The 13,706-nt window shown below is 41.2% G+C and overlaps 1 protein-coding gene across 2 annotated transcripts; it reads left to right on the top strand.

Moving 5' to 3' along the window:
• Positions 1 to 2,608: 2,608 nt before the first annotated feature.
• LOC119893655 (TBC1 domain family member 10A-like) lies at positions 2,609 to 13,467 on the top strand. Of its 2 annotated transcripts, XM_038705953.1 has the most exons (10): positions 2,609 to 2,856; positions 3,893 to 4,894; positions 5,628 to 5,727; positions 5,831 to 5,938; positions 6,819 to 6,925; positions 7,434 to 7,548; positions 8,720 to 8,785; positions 8,867 to 9,056; positions 9,323 to 9,477; positions 9,639 to 10,568. In XM_038705953.1, exons 2-10 carry the CDS (start codon positions 3,912 to 3,914, stop codon positions 10,566 to 10,568), a joined length of 2,754 nt encoding a protein of 917 aa, XP_038561881.1. In that variant the 5' UTR covers positions 2,609 to 2,856; positions 3,893 to 3,911. The 2 variants fall into 2 exon arrangements, with proteins under 2 accessions (XP_038561881.1, XP_038561890.1); XM_038705962.1 differs by lacking the exon at positions 2,609 to 2,856 and having other exon boundaries at positions 3,912 to 4,894; positions 9,639 to 13,467.
• Positions 13,468 to 13,706: the final 239 nt, after the last annotated feature.

Consider the following 13,706-nt stretch of genomic DNA (forward strand, 5'->3'; position numbering starts at 1 on the left):
AGTTTCAGTGTGTATGTTTCCTCACATGGATACCAGGCGTTGGATTACCATGGAGACAATGAGCTATGTTTACCCACGTTGCCGAGTCCCTCTCTCTACTCTTGTGGAAAAAAGTCTTCCAGATCTATGACATCCAGCTGGATACCATTTGTATGACTAAGTATATGGGAGTTCCCTTGCCGAACTTGAAGTTGTTCCAGCATGCCTGGGTGTCCCCCATTTCTGTGGTTTTCCATGGCAATCCTCAAAACATTTACATGCCTGCTAGTATGAAAGCAAACACAGAGAAACGACTCACACTCCCCAAACAAAACATTTTAAAGCATTGAAATTAATATTATTATGATACCTGTAAGCATGCCTCAGTGTGAATCTAATGAAAGGTGTGTATGTGTGCTTCATGTTTTTATATCCTGGTGGGGACTTTAATGTGAATGCAGGTATATGGGGACTTATGTCAGAACGACAGAAAGGCTGGTTTTTGAGGGTTAAGACTTGACGATGCACAGTGTACATAAACAGTTCTCCCTGCTCCCTGCTCAGGGAATGTCGGTTAAGGAAACTTCCCTTGACAAAATTCTTCCATTAAGAACACCCTGCAACATCATCAAGCACACGTCAGTGTCATATGAGCATTGTTGTTTTTAGGCAACCTAACCTCTGAAATAATCATATACATAATGAGAACATTAGTTACAACGACAATAATTACAGATATACAAACTCTGTGGTCTGCTCTATTGTTAGCTCCTATGAGGTGCAAAGGCTTATGGGAAATCTTTCTTGTCAACTTCCTGCGAACTGATGGACCGTTGTTCCCTTCTTCCCTACACGGTTCACAGTGCCCTTTGAAGTGAACATGTTGTGCTCCCTGCGGTTTGGAATCTCACTTAAAATGGCTGAATACCCTGTGCAGTCCACTTAGCAGGGAACTACAGGGCAATCGGAACGCACCCAGGGGGTAACAGGCTAGGGAATGTATTATGACTTTATTCCCTTTAACACCCTACTCTTTGCACATCAGGACTACCAGGGCACTTGAACATATTGTATGTGAACACTTGAATATACTGTATCTGGTTATTAAACTGGGACTCTTATTACTTATTATTCTAATCACTTCAGATTCAGAATCAGAAAGAGCTTTATTGCCAAGTACTGTTTTACACTTACGAGGAATTTGCTTTAGTCATAAGGTGCTACATGTAGACAAACATACAGTTGACATACATAACTATAGAAATATATAAATATGGAATAAACAAATGCAATTTATATGAGAATAATAAAATAATTAAAAAAACAATACGACTATCTGGAGAGAAAGAAAAAGGTGGTGGATATTTACATGTGCATTACTCCAGTTTGTGTTGTGCAGATGTATTGCAACAGAAGATAATATTGTGTACATAAATATATAAATGGACAAAATATAAAAATATAGAACAACAATGATTAACAAATAACAACAAATAGGCCTATGTGCAATTTGCTCCTTGTGTTATCTGCGCTCAGCTACACTTCACTGTAACTGGCTGGTTCAAGCAACCCTTTGACTCTTTGCATTGTGTGTAGAATGATGAGTACAGAGCGCGTTTATCTCTAAATGCAGCCGTTTATTATCTGAACAGGAGCAGAACATGTCAGTCATACAGTTGGCTGCTTTAGGCAGCTAACACTACAAAGCAAGTAATTTTACCACACATGCTAGCTAGTTTAGAAATGCAATTTGTCATTACTTAAACACTATAGCACTTAAAAAGTACAACAACCCACTCATCAACCTTTCCATACATATCAGTGCACATGTGTTCATGTAGTTCTGACCTATAAACATAATAAACAAGATCTGTACACAGTACTGCACTCTTTCTATTTATCTATGTCAATGAAATGTCGTGATAGAGGAAAAAACGTGTGTGTGCGTCTGTTTACCACATGTAGGCTTTTTTGTGGTGGATCACCACAAACCTGAATTTTCAAGGTCTGTACAAATTGTAATTAAAGGTTATTGCTCCATCTACTGGTGCAACGAAACATATCACTAAAAGTGAAAAACACTGAGTTCACCGATATGTTTTTTTATTATTATGGTGTATTTTATTTATTCACCCGCCTCCCATCGTTGTTATGACTTGGTAAATGTATTTGGGTGTTTTTTTTCTCGGTTTTAAGTAGCTTTTTTTCCTTTGAAAATAAACACATTTTATTATAAGACGCACTGTAATGAATGTGTGTGATAAAATTAAATGGGGAGGAAAGAAAGTCATGAAGCATTATTGCAGAGTGCACTAATGCATTACTAGTGTACAGTGTTATCACAGCATATTTCTGCGGTGGAAGGGAGGCTCCTGTGCGGGTGCGTGAGCTTGACGACATTGACGGGAACACGCACGTAACTTAGCTGTCAGTAGGAAATGCGGGCTGCGGGTGTTGGATCCGTTCCTGCCGCTGCGCTTGGATAAATTAAAACAAAGAATGTACTTTTTCTTTTAGAATGAAAACGGTTACTTAGAAGGTTACTTGAATTTTGTGAGAATAATCGCTGCAGGTCTAACCGATGTAACCGAAACATTCAGCTAGCTAGCTAGGCTAACAGACTGCTAACAGACTGATGCTAAGAGTTAACATTAGGCTAAGCTAACTTAGCTAGCTGATAACTTAGCTAGCTAGCTTGCCGATCGCAGGGACGTTTGCTCTTCCAGGTCCTCACCCAGTTCAGCGGTTCCAGCCCCGGTCTCGCTTTTTTTGTTTTCATTTTACAGAGGTGGTTTGCGGAACCGGAGCTGTGGCGGGGGGGCGTGCGAACCCCCTGGCTATCCAGGCGGACGGGTCGCAGTGACAAGCCGGTGGTGGGTGAGTTGAACAACGGAGTTGAAGTTGTGCAGTTGACCGGGGCAGCGGGGGTGGACAAGGCCGTGGACGCTGTTCGGCCAGGGCCTGGCAAGCTGGGAGGGTGTATTAGCTATTAGTAAACCATTGCTCCTGTGTCTGAATCGGGAAGTTGAGTCGCTTCGAGAGAGGCCTCCAGAGAGGATATGGCAAAAAGTGGTGTTATTAGCTGCTAGCATGTAACCGATAGCGGTTTGGAACCAGCACCACAGACATTAAGTTAACCTGATTCGTCAGCAAAATACTGGATCTCTGTGGATGCTGTGTTGATAACGTTAAAAGCCAGTGTCATAGTACATCTGTAGAAGAAACTGTTAAGTAATAATAATGTCTCTCTGTCACTCTGACTAGCCCAATAATAAAGTCAAATCGTGGTAAAGTGAAATATTATAGTGGCTGTAACGTAAGATTTTTTTGTGGCTTGGTGTTTGCTGAGAGCAGAGTGGTAACGTTACGCTTCCATGAGCTTTTCTGAAATGTTAAAGTAGCTGAAATACGCATACGTTATATACTATCTTCAAGTACTTTTACAGTATGACACGGGCTTCTTGCAAAAGAGCAAATATAGCTTGAGACATTTATTTCTGTAAATATTATTTATACCAAATATCACATTTTGGTATAAATAATTTGGTATCTGAACGTGGATTGGGGTTTGTAAAAACTGCATGTTTATGTCTGCAGTGTCTCCCAAGAATTTCCATGATTTCAAACTATAGTTAACTACTTTGGTTGTTTTCCCAATCTAATTATCTGGTGCAGTTTCTTAGAAGAAATTAACTGTGTTCATTCTTCATAAAAAAATGTCTATAAGTCAGTTTTTTATGGATAGCTTTTCTTTTGTGTCAAAGTTGATCTTTAAAGTTGCCAGGACTTGTTGCTAAGAAGATTAGCATCTCTAGCCTCTATAAATATGTTAAATACATTGTATATGATCTAAACATTTGCAGGTTTTGGCAAAATAACACTCACCTTCATCATTTTCTCTCTATTTGCAAAGGAGAGATCCGAGTGGAACCATGGCCGAACTCTCCACCCTATCCCCGTCGCCACCTACATTGGGTGATCCTCATGCAGCTCCATCCATCCCTCTGTCCTCATCAGCCCTCCCTGCTACCAACAACCCTGCTCCAGAGTCTGCCAGGGAGGTACACATGCCCAAGTCTTCCCTCTACAATGACAAAGCTTTAACTGGAAACACCACTGCAGCACAGTCTGGGGGTTCATCTTTGACTCCCCACCCACCCTCGAGTCCTCCCAAACTCATTGCTCAGACTACTCTCACATTGTTGGTACATGATGCTGTTCCTCAGGGAGAGGAATCAGCAGGGAAAGATGCAGAGATTGTTATTAAGCAGGAGACTATAACCAGAGACCCAGCAGCTGCGGAGCTCTTGAATACTAAAACAGAAACCCCAGTACTGTCAAGTGACCCATCACCTCAGAGTGAAGTGCAACATGCATCCCCCTCTCCTGATCTCAACCATGGTCCTAATCTCTACCCCAATGTGCACGTCACCCACAATCCAAATCCTGTCATGGATGACGGTCAACTTACAGCATACCAACCCCAAGTCGCTACAGCTTCCAATTTCACACCTGCTCCTCCTGCATCCACTGATGTGGCAGCATCAGCATCGGCTGAAGAGGAGACACCACAGCCACTTCAACAAGCACAAAGTCAGCCTCCTCCGCTCTCCCCAAAGCCTGACAATGAAGCAAGGAAAGCAGAACTGCCCTGCACCCCTACCAGAACCGAACACCCTAGTCCTACTATCCCACTGATCCACGAGCCTGCCTTCCCGATACCCAAACCCCGGCCGGCCCCTGACACCCTCAGCTACCTAGAGTCAGCCAGCCTGATGTCTGGGACATTGGAGTCTCTATCTGGGCTGGGAGAAGATGGCAGCTCTGTGGGCTCAGACTCTGAGATCAATGGCCTGACTGTCAGACGCACTGATAAATATGGCTTCCTAGGTGGGACTCAGTACAGTGAATCAGGGTAAGTGTAAGGACATTAACTAATGATTCACTCTCACAGTCACTTTGGAAAATATTGATCATGTGCACTGTGTGATTTCATTATGTCTAAGTCTTAAGATAATCTGAAATTAGAGACTCATATTCAGTATGGCTGTTAAAAATAACGCACTTCTCTTTTTTGTACGCTAAGGTTCCATGTAGACACTTCACTATTTGCAATAGAAGACGTCATTATTAGATTATGCCCAGAAAACTGGTTTACACAGATAGATTTAAATCCTGCTTGTCTATCTTCCTTTTAATCGGCCTCTTTTTTTCTGCTGCTCTGTCCATCCATTATCTCCCTTTGGTCTGACTCAGATAATGCTGCGAGCATTTTTGTGAGTCAGTATGTACTGACTATGTGTCTCTGAGTTATTACCACTCACACCCATCTGCTCTCTTCCTCTATTTTTTTTGTCAGATTTGCTTCTACTTTTCTTACAAGCTAATTGCTCTTCCACTGTTGAATGATTCAAATGTAATTGATTTACATTCATTAGTGGCAGTGCATTCTGGTCAATGATAAGGATGTCTTGTATCTGAGTAATTCAACGTAATGTTTTGTGTAGGTAATTTATTTGTGCCATTAGATTCGAGTTAGAAATCTCTGAACATTATCATTCGTCATCAATCATATGCAATATTTAGGTGTATGAAAAGAAAAAGAGTACTTCCCACTTCTGTCAGTGATTAATTTTTCACTATTACAGTGAAAAGGAAATTCGAGTTGAAGTCGCAAGACAGAGAGAGGTAAAATGGCTTGATATGTTCCACAACTGGGATAAGTGGATCAAACATCGCTTCATGAAGGTTTGCACAACAACTTTTCAAATAGTTTTCAGATATACTTGGATTGTGTGTACTTGGCGTTATGCCATAGCTAATACCCTGTATGTCTGTCTATGCGTTGTAGGTGAAGTTGCGCTGCAGGAAGGGGATTCCATCTTCTCTCAGAGCCAAAGCCTGGCAGCTGCTGTCCAACAGCCAAGAGCTCCTAGATGCCAACCCTGGGAAATTTGATGTATTGTCTTTTTTTTCCTACTTTATTTTTGAATTTAACAGAGAGGCTGAAAAGTATAACAAAACAAATTGATGTGGTCTAAGATGCAGTCACCCGTACACAGGTACATTTCATACACACAGATTCAGGAAGTTGTCCCCTAGTGTTTAAGACAAAGAGGAAGAATGTTTGAAGAAAAAAAAAAAAAAACAGTAATCGGTGTACATTTCCTGAAAGTAACAATCACATTTCATCATCCAGGATTTTTCACCCTCGTCTCTGTGTAGTCAAATAGTGTAAGTTATCCTCTCCAGTTGGTGTAAATGTTCAACAGTGTCTGAGAAGCGCCATAGTAGAGGAGTTTCTCTTATATTCATTGGTAACATTCTTACTACTTGCAGCCACATCTTCAGTCCTGAAAATGTTTTTTTGGTCAGCCTTCCACAAATGCGGTTAACATGGAAACATGAAAATCTGGTTTGATATTTTTATTCTTCAAGTCTGCTCTCTTAATTCTTAACTTGTTTCTCTCTCTATAAAGTTGGTTGTAGCTGGGTTGAAATTATTTAAGTGAAAAAGCTACAGTATTATTATTGAGTTACTGGCTCAAAGTGAGGACCATTGTGGCTCAGTAGGGCAATTTACAGGGGTGCTAAAGGGGAGCAGGCACAGACCTAACATGCTTTAAGCCTCTTATCTGGACCGGTAATCCTGCCTGTCAGGGCCCTGCATCTGTGTCCATGTGGGGGGTGGTGTCTAGCCTCAGCTGGGTGTGGGTCCCAGCAGTCTGCTTAGTGTTGTTTGTGTTGTCTCTAATCCACTTTGATGGCTAATTTGGAAACTGACTCTGTGAGTCAATGAGAATTTTTCTAAAACTTTTCTTTTTTTTTTTGTACTGCAGGAGTTGGAGAGAGAGCCGGGAGAAGCTAAATGGCTTGACATTATAGAGAAGGATCTCCATAGACAGTTCCCTTTCCATGAGATGTTTGCTGCCCGTGGTGGTCATGGGTAAAAAAACCAAACAAAAAACCCCCTACACATACCCTCAGTCTGCACACGGAATGCAATCCTCAAATTTTATTTAGTCACGAGAAGACAATGTTTTGATCCTGGACAGATCTTTATCTGGTCAGTATCATAAGTTGGAGTAACAGATTGCGACATACAACCTAAAATTACTAAGATTAGAATAGAGTAAATATATCAAAAATAGAAGAGATAATTCAAAAACTAATGTCATGTGGCAAATGATACCAATAGAGAATATTGAAAATATGGAAATATGAAATCACTTTACATATAAGAATATATTTTCTTTTAGAATATAAGTGACTGAGATGTATCAAGATTATCTTATTGTTGTGTTTTCAGATAAATTTGTCTCTAGTAGGCTATGGACACCCAGATTCCAGTTAGTTTCATTTGCAATGTTCCCTTCATAAGTCAAAGGAAGGTGCATTAACTGGTCAAGTATTTTGGTGGTTTGGCCACTGGATAATTGTGTTTGTTCCTGCAGGCAACAGGATCTGTACCGGATCCTGAAGGCCTATACCATCTATCGGCCTGATGAGGGCTACTGCCAGGCCCAGGCTCCAGTGGCTGCAGTGCTGCTCATGCATATGCCTGCTGAGGTGAGGGGCTGAGCCATTGGGGTACAAGTTCTCACTAGGTGGGGAAATGAAAAAGGTTCATCGGTGTCAGTCCTGTGAATGTAGCCTGCAAAACAGCTGTGTCCCAAGTGCCTCAAAACTGGACATCCACGACCAAAATTGTTTAAAAGAAAATGCTGCAATAAATTTGAATTGCTTGTATACATAGCATCACAAATAACCAAATATTAGGCTTGTCTAAACATTTGAGTTATGCAATGATGTAGTTCTGGCGACCTGTCCAGAGTGTACCCTGCCTTGCGCCCGATGTCAGCTGGGATTGGCTCCAGCCCCCCCCCCCCCCCCCCCCCCCGCGACCCTGTACGCAGGATAAGCGGTTGACGATGGATGGATGGATGGATGGCAATGATGTAGTTATCAGAAAAGTAAACAGCATAAGGAAACTAAATCTTTTATGGCTTCGTCGTCGTCATTTCTATGGACACTCTGTATAAGCAAGGCTGCGCAGACTATTTAACTTTTTTCAACTCATTTTCAGTTCTTATTTATAAAAGAAACTAAACAACAAATAATATATTATTTATTAAATGAAACAAAAATGATTATAGGTAGTGCTTGTTTAAACATCTAGCTATTTGTACTCAGATGTCAAAAATGGTCTGAAAAATCTACCGAAATGTCTGGAATTCTATTGTGAAATGTATTATGATAGAGTCTTGTGTGATCTCAAATGCCCACTGTGTGATTTTACACGAGATAAAATAATTGCCAGCTTGATGTTCAACCAGTGGGCTCACAGGAAGATGAATTAGCATCACAGTGTAGCACATCACAAGATGCAGTTGGTCTTTCTGTTCATCCTCAACACATTAATCAAGAGCTAGCTCATGAGAAAAAGAGAGTGGGTGTGCGAGAAAGCGAAACAAAACTGACGTTTTATTTGGTTATTTCAGTGGACGCCTGGTAGCAGCAAGTGTGTATTTATCTACTGAAAGTGTTGTTTCACAGTTTCAAAAGACAGGGAGGCTGAGTATATTCACATAACACTACATCACAACACAGCCTTGCCATCATTTACATACAACAAACACAAGAAAAAGGAAGAGTGAGAAGAGAGCAAGAAACAAACTACTACTTTCTGATGACATTTAAACCTTATTTGCAGCTGTTATAATTTGGTTCTGTTTCACAGCAAGCTTTTTGGTGCCTCGTCCAGATATGCGAGAAGTACCTTCCTGGCTACTACAGCGCTGGACTGGTGAGTGAATGAACTAACTGTCTTTGTCAGACCTTCATGTCAAGTTTCTCAGCTTAAAGACTCATGATTTGTGTCTTTTAGGAAGCGATCCAGCTAGATGGCGAGATCTTCTTCTCCCTGTTACGGCGTACTTGTCCGATGGCATACCGTCATCTTAAGAAGTTCAAGATTGACCCGATTCTCTATATGACTGAGTGGTTCATGTGTATCTTCTCACGCACTTTACCATGGGCCAGTGTACTGCGTGTATGGGACATGTTCTTCTGTGAAGGTACCATACATATCCATAAAGTTCAGCCAGCTCTCAGAGCTTTTGTCTGTTTATAACTGAACTGTATACCTACATTTACCTCTTGTTGGGGATGAATTGTAATGACGTTAAAAGAAATTGGATTAAAAAAAAAAAGTTCTGTCTTAAATTCTGATACTTGCTTGTATACATATAAATGTTTTAGGCAGATGTTCTAAGTGTGTCAAATTCAGTTTTATTTTTGCTCTGTAGTTTGACAGAAACCTGACTTAAGTCTCTGGTTTTAGGTGTGAAGATAGTGTTTCGTGTGGGCCTGGTGCTGCTGAAGCAAATGCTTGGCTCTGTCGATAAACTTCGGGAACTGCAGGGCATGTATGAAACCATGGAGCGTCTAAGGAACATCTCACCTGATGCTATCAGAGAGGACATATTGGTACACGAGGTGGGTCTCTTTCTCTTGGCCTCATAGACCATGTACATAAACACAACCTGCTTCTGTGTTGACTCAGAGACACGCGTTATGAGTCACTTTGTCCTGTAGTCCCCAGTTTAGTAATCTTCACTTCCTCTGTCTGTCTCGTCCTTGTCTGATGTGGTGTTCAGATAATCACGCTCCCGGTGACGGAAGCCCTCATAGAGAGGGAGTGCAGCGTCCAGGTGAGGAAGTGGAGGGAGTCCAGAGGGGAGCTGACACACCAGCCAGGCCGCCGCCTCCACGGCACAAGGGCTATCTTCGAGCACAAACGCCGTGCCGCCTCCATCAGCTCTGGTGGCAGCTTCTCTTTCCTGGGAAGCTCAATCCCTCCGCCAGGACCCCTCAGGGCCTCCTCCAGCCTCCTCTCACTCCCTGGCTTCCGCAAGTCCAGGGCTCCCTTCCAGTCCCACCCCAAGAAAGGCTCCTTCTCAGGGCCATCAGGAATGGAGGGCATGCAGTATCAGTCCCCACCTGCAGTAACATCAAGCCTGGTACAAGGCGCCAGCCATAAACCACCCATTCCTCCCGGGGCAGGTCAGAGGCCACCGGCACCCCACATTCAGAGCCCCTTAGTTGGAGCTGCGGCTGGCTCATCACAGGAGCCTGCTCAGGCCTCAGACGTCACCTCAGCACAGGGTCAGCCTACTGCTTCAGCCCCAATACAAAGCACAGCACCACCACCCAGCATGCTATCCCCCTCCCCTAAGATCGTCTCTGAGCAAATTACTCCTACTATCCCTTCTCCTACTGCAAACAACGCCCCCCTGCCACCATTTCAAGATTCAAAAAAAGAAGTGCCGCCAGCAGCTGATGCCACAACTGGAGAGGAAGAAGGAAAGAAGAAGAAGAAGAGCAAAGAAGACAAGAAGAAGGAAAAGGAAGATGAGAAGAAAAAACTGAAGGAAAAGAAAGAAAAGGAAAAGGCTGAAAAAGAGAGGCTCCGGAAGGAGAAAGAGAGGCTAGAAAAAGAGAAGAAGAAAGGGGGGAAGAAAAAGGACAAAGGGGGAGGTGAAGCCGAGGACAAAAATGGAGCTACAGCAGCGAGAGATTCGGCCTAGTTTCCCACCCTGTCATTCCAGGATAATGAAAAGGAAGGCCGAACAAAAAAAGAGGTCAGGGGAACAAAAGACCCCCAGAAACAGAAAGAGTGATTAATAAAAAAACTGGATTGGCTTCCTGTATAACGCAACCTTTTGTAGACTTAATGTAGTCCCAGGACTATAATGGAGAAAACTGGATCATGGTTTCGATAGCACCTCGAGGGGATTTTCGCCTCTCGTTCAATGCTTTTTTTTTTTTTCACTGAGTTTTAGTAAGATGGGAAACATTTACTTTTTCAACTGGAGCATGGACTGTGAATCTGAATAACATTTCAGAAGATTACAGTCGTTATCTCTTTTAGTTTTATTAAATTCTTGTTTTATTTTTATTATTTTAATCGGATTGATGGCTGTGGTTAGAGGAACCTTGACTGAAAGGATTGTTGAACTGAAGGTTTGCAGAAATAGTTATGGTGCCATAGATTATGTAAATATAACATCTACAGCACATAGGATCTTGTTAGCGCTCAATATGCCCCATCAGTTCACGTTTGTGGACAGGTTATCTGGAACAAAAAGAAAATAAAACCCTTCACACAGTTGTCTCTGATGCAGGCACTAAAGGCAGAAATGCTAGCAACGTTGTTGAGGATGTATTTATTGTCATGTTAAATGTTGTGAGTGAGGGTGTGCCTTAGTAGTGTAGTGTAATGTGTTATGTTCTGTGCGTGGTGTCCCTGTTTTCAGAATCCCTCTGCCTGCTTTTTAAACCATCATTGAATCGTGTGTGGCTCTCCACCCAGTTCTTCTGTCATTGGTATAAATCTGATGGAGGAAATGTACACAGATAAAAAGAGGGAGAAATTTAAAAATACAACCAGACACCATGCACTGGTGGCTGTTTTTTAATGGTCTGTTTATGTGTGTTATTTTGTCACTGTTTTAATTTCATGCCTCAGTGTAAACTTCTTGTCTGAGATGGATTTTAGCAAAAGGTGGAAACAACATTATTGATTTACTTGTCGCGTGAAAATATGCAGTACCTAGCGGTGACCGCACAGAAGTCCTGCAGACCAAATGTCCATCTGTAAAATTAGTATTGTTTTGCTTTTGATGAACAAAATCCTACATATGTATTTTATTTAGCCAAATTTCAGTATGGGAAAGAACTTAAGTTCATTAACCCATTAGAATGTGATTTTCAAGTATCTTAAGAGAATGAAGGATGATTTTTGCACTTGTGATTTTTGTCACAAAGCACCACTGAAGTCGACCACTCCGTTAGTGTTGTGACGTAGAAAACGAGGGTCTCAACAGGCCGGTTTCATATTTTGAAATCCATACCTTGAGGACCTATAGGAAGCCACTTGACTGGAGGTGCCAGGTGTGCCAATGTAGCATTAACCTCTGATTTTTGACCGTTGGGCTCTGTTGTATTTATGTACAAAGTGGTTAACTTAATCAAATATAGTATATTATGAATTCTTATTCTTATTATTTTGGATCTGACTATTTTTCTATGTGAGTAAGAGACACCTGGTTGACTGGAACGATGGCCGACTACACATGGTGTAGCTGCAGTGGGATCATACAAGTGTTTTTAATTTCTTTAAATTTTTTCTTTGCACGCCAAGTCCTCTGCTTTTACGCAACAAACTCATTGCATGTCTTTGCTATTATTTAAGTTGTTGGTTTGGTCAGCTATAGGTTCACGAGTCTCCAGTTTACTGAAGTGCAGTATTGAAAGAGAAAGAGGAAAAATGGGCCTCCGACAGAACAAACGGTGAGATGAGTGATTTCGACAGAATTTTTGGGAGTTGAAGGTCTTAATACTACTGTATAAATATACTAAGAGGTGATTTATGAGCTTTCAATAGTTTGTTAATTTGAGATCTTATGTCTGTCTCACTAAGTTGTGTTGTAACATTCATAATGACTTATAGACTTATCTCCCTAATCTATTTACACTCAGTGTCCTGTACTGTAAAATATTTATGCATACATTAAAACTGCACTGAACCCCATCAGTATACGATGAATAGTGCCAGGTAGATAGTGTAAAACCATTTGATGGCAAAAAAACTTTGATGCTCTTTAACTGTACTGTTTTTGTAGTTGAGGATTAGAGGGACTTTCGTGTAATTGTAGCCAACGTGTCCTCCATATTCATGCTTTTCACTTATTTCCGGTCTTTACATGGTTGTCATTTCAATATATAAATATCACACGCTCCCTCCCTCCTCTAATTTGACGCCAGTGCATTTTTGAGGCACAGATTCGTATTGGTGAGGATAAACTTAAACTGAACACATCTATGCAAACCATCATGACTGTTGGTAGTGCGTGGTGATGGCAGCGATGTTTTCACCTCTGATCATGACGATCAGATCGGTGCCATGGAAAGATGAATTTTGTGCTTCAGTACTTTTTCTGAGCACACTTTGAGGCCCGTGGACTACAGTATTTTACGAGCAATATGTCCTCGCAGCTCATGTCTTGATGATAATATCTTTTTTTCAGAGGGCTCGAGATGTCATGATGATCAAATGAATCTCTCGCTAGCTTGTGATTCACCCTGTGGAATCAGCACTCTGCAATATTGACGATGAATTAATTAAATCCATTTCTACTGGTCCCTTGTACATTTCTGCATTGATCCTGAAATTGTCATCCTTGATTACATTTGATTGGGAGTGACCCCACTGATGCAAATATTTAAAAAAGCGTTTCAGCTGTTTTTCTCCCAATACCGTTATGTCTTGTGTGTTCTTAAGTTTACATTTTACACTCTCTGGCGAAAGTGAAATAAAATCATAGCTAATTGAATTCATTCCTTCAGATCTACAACTGATGTATTTAATTGATGATGATAATGACATTTGTGATGAGTAATAAACCATAATATATTAAATCATCACTTTTTTCGTCTTTCTTGGTGTTTTTCAAATGCGGATTCTGTTTGTACATGACCATCGTGATAAATTAATTATAGGAGTGATGAAGAATTCCACCTTAAGTTCATGTTGTACGTCTGCTTATGCAGTTTAAAATGTACATAACGAGGGAAAGTCAGCTGTCACTGCTGTAATATAAGTGGTTTGGTTATTTATTTACCATTAGTGCAACAATATATAATGTGTGCTGATCTGTACAGTA

This window comes from Micropterus salmoides, unplaced genomic scaffold, assembly GCF_014851395.1.
Source record: "Micropterus salmoides isolate LMB-PRFRI ecotype aquatic unplaced genomic scaffold, ASM1485139v1 Ms_hic_scaffold_10, whole genome shotgun sequence".
Classification (NCBI taxonomy): Eukaryota; Metazoa; Chordata; class Actinopteri; order Centrarchiformes; family Centrarchidae; genus Micropterus; species Micropterus salmoides.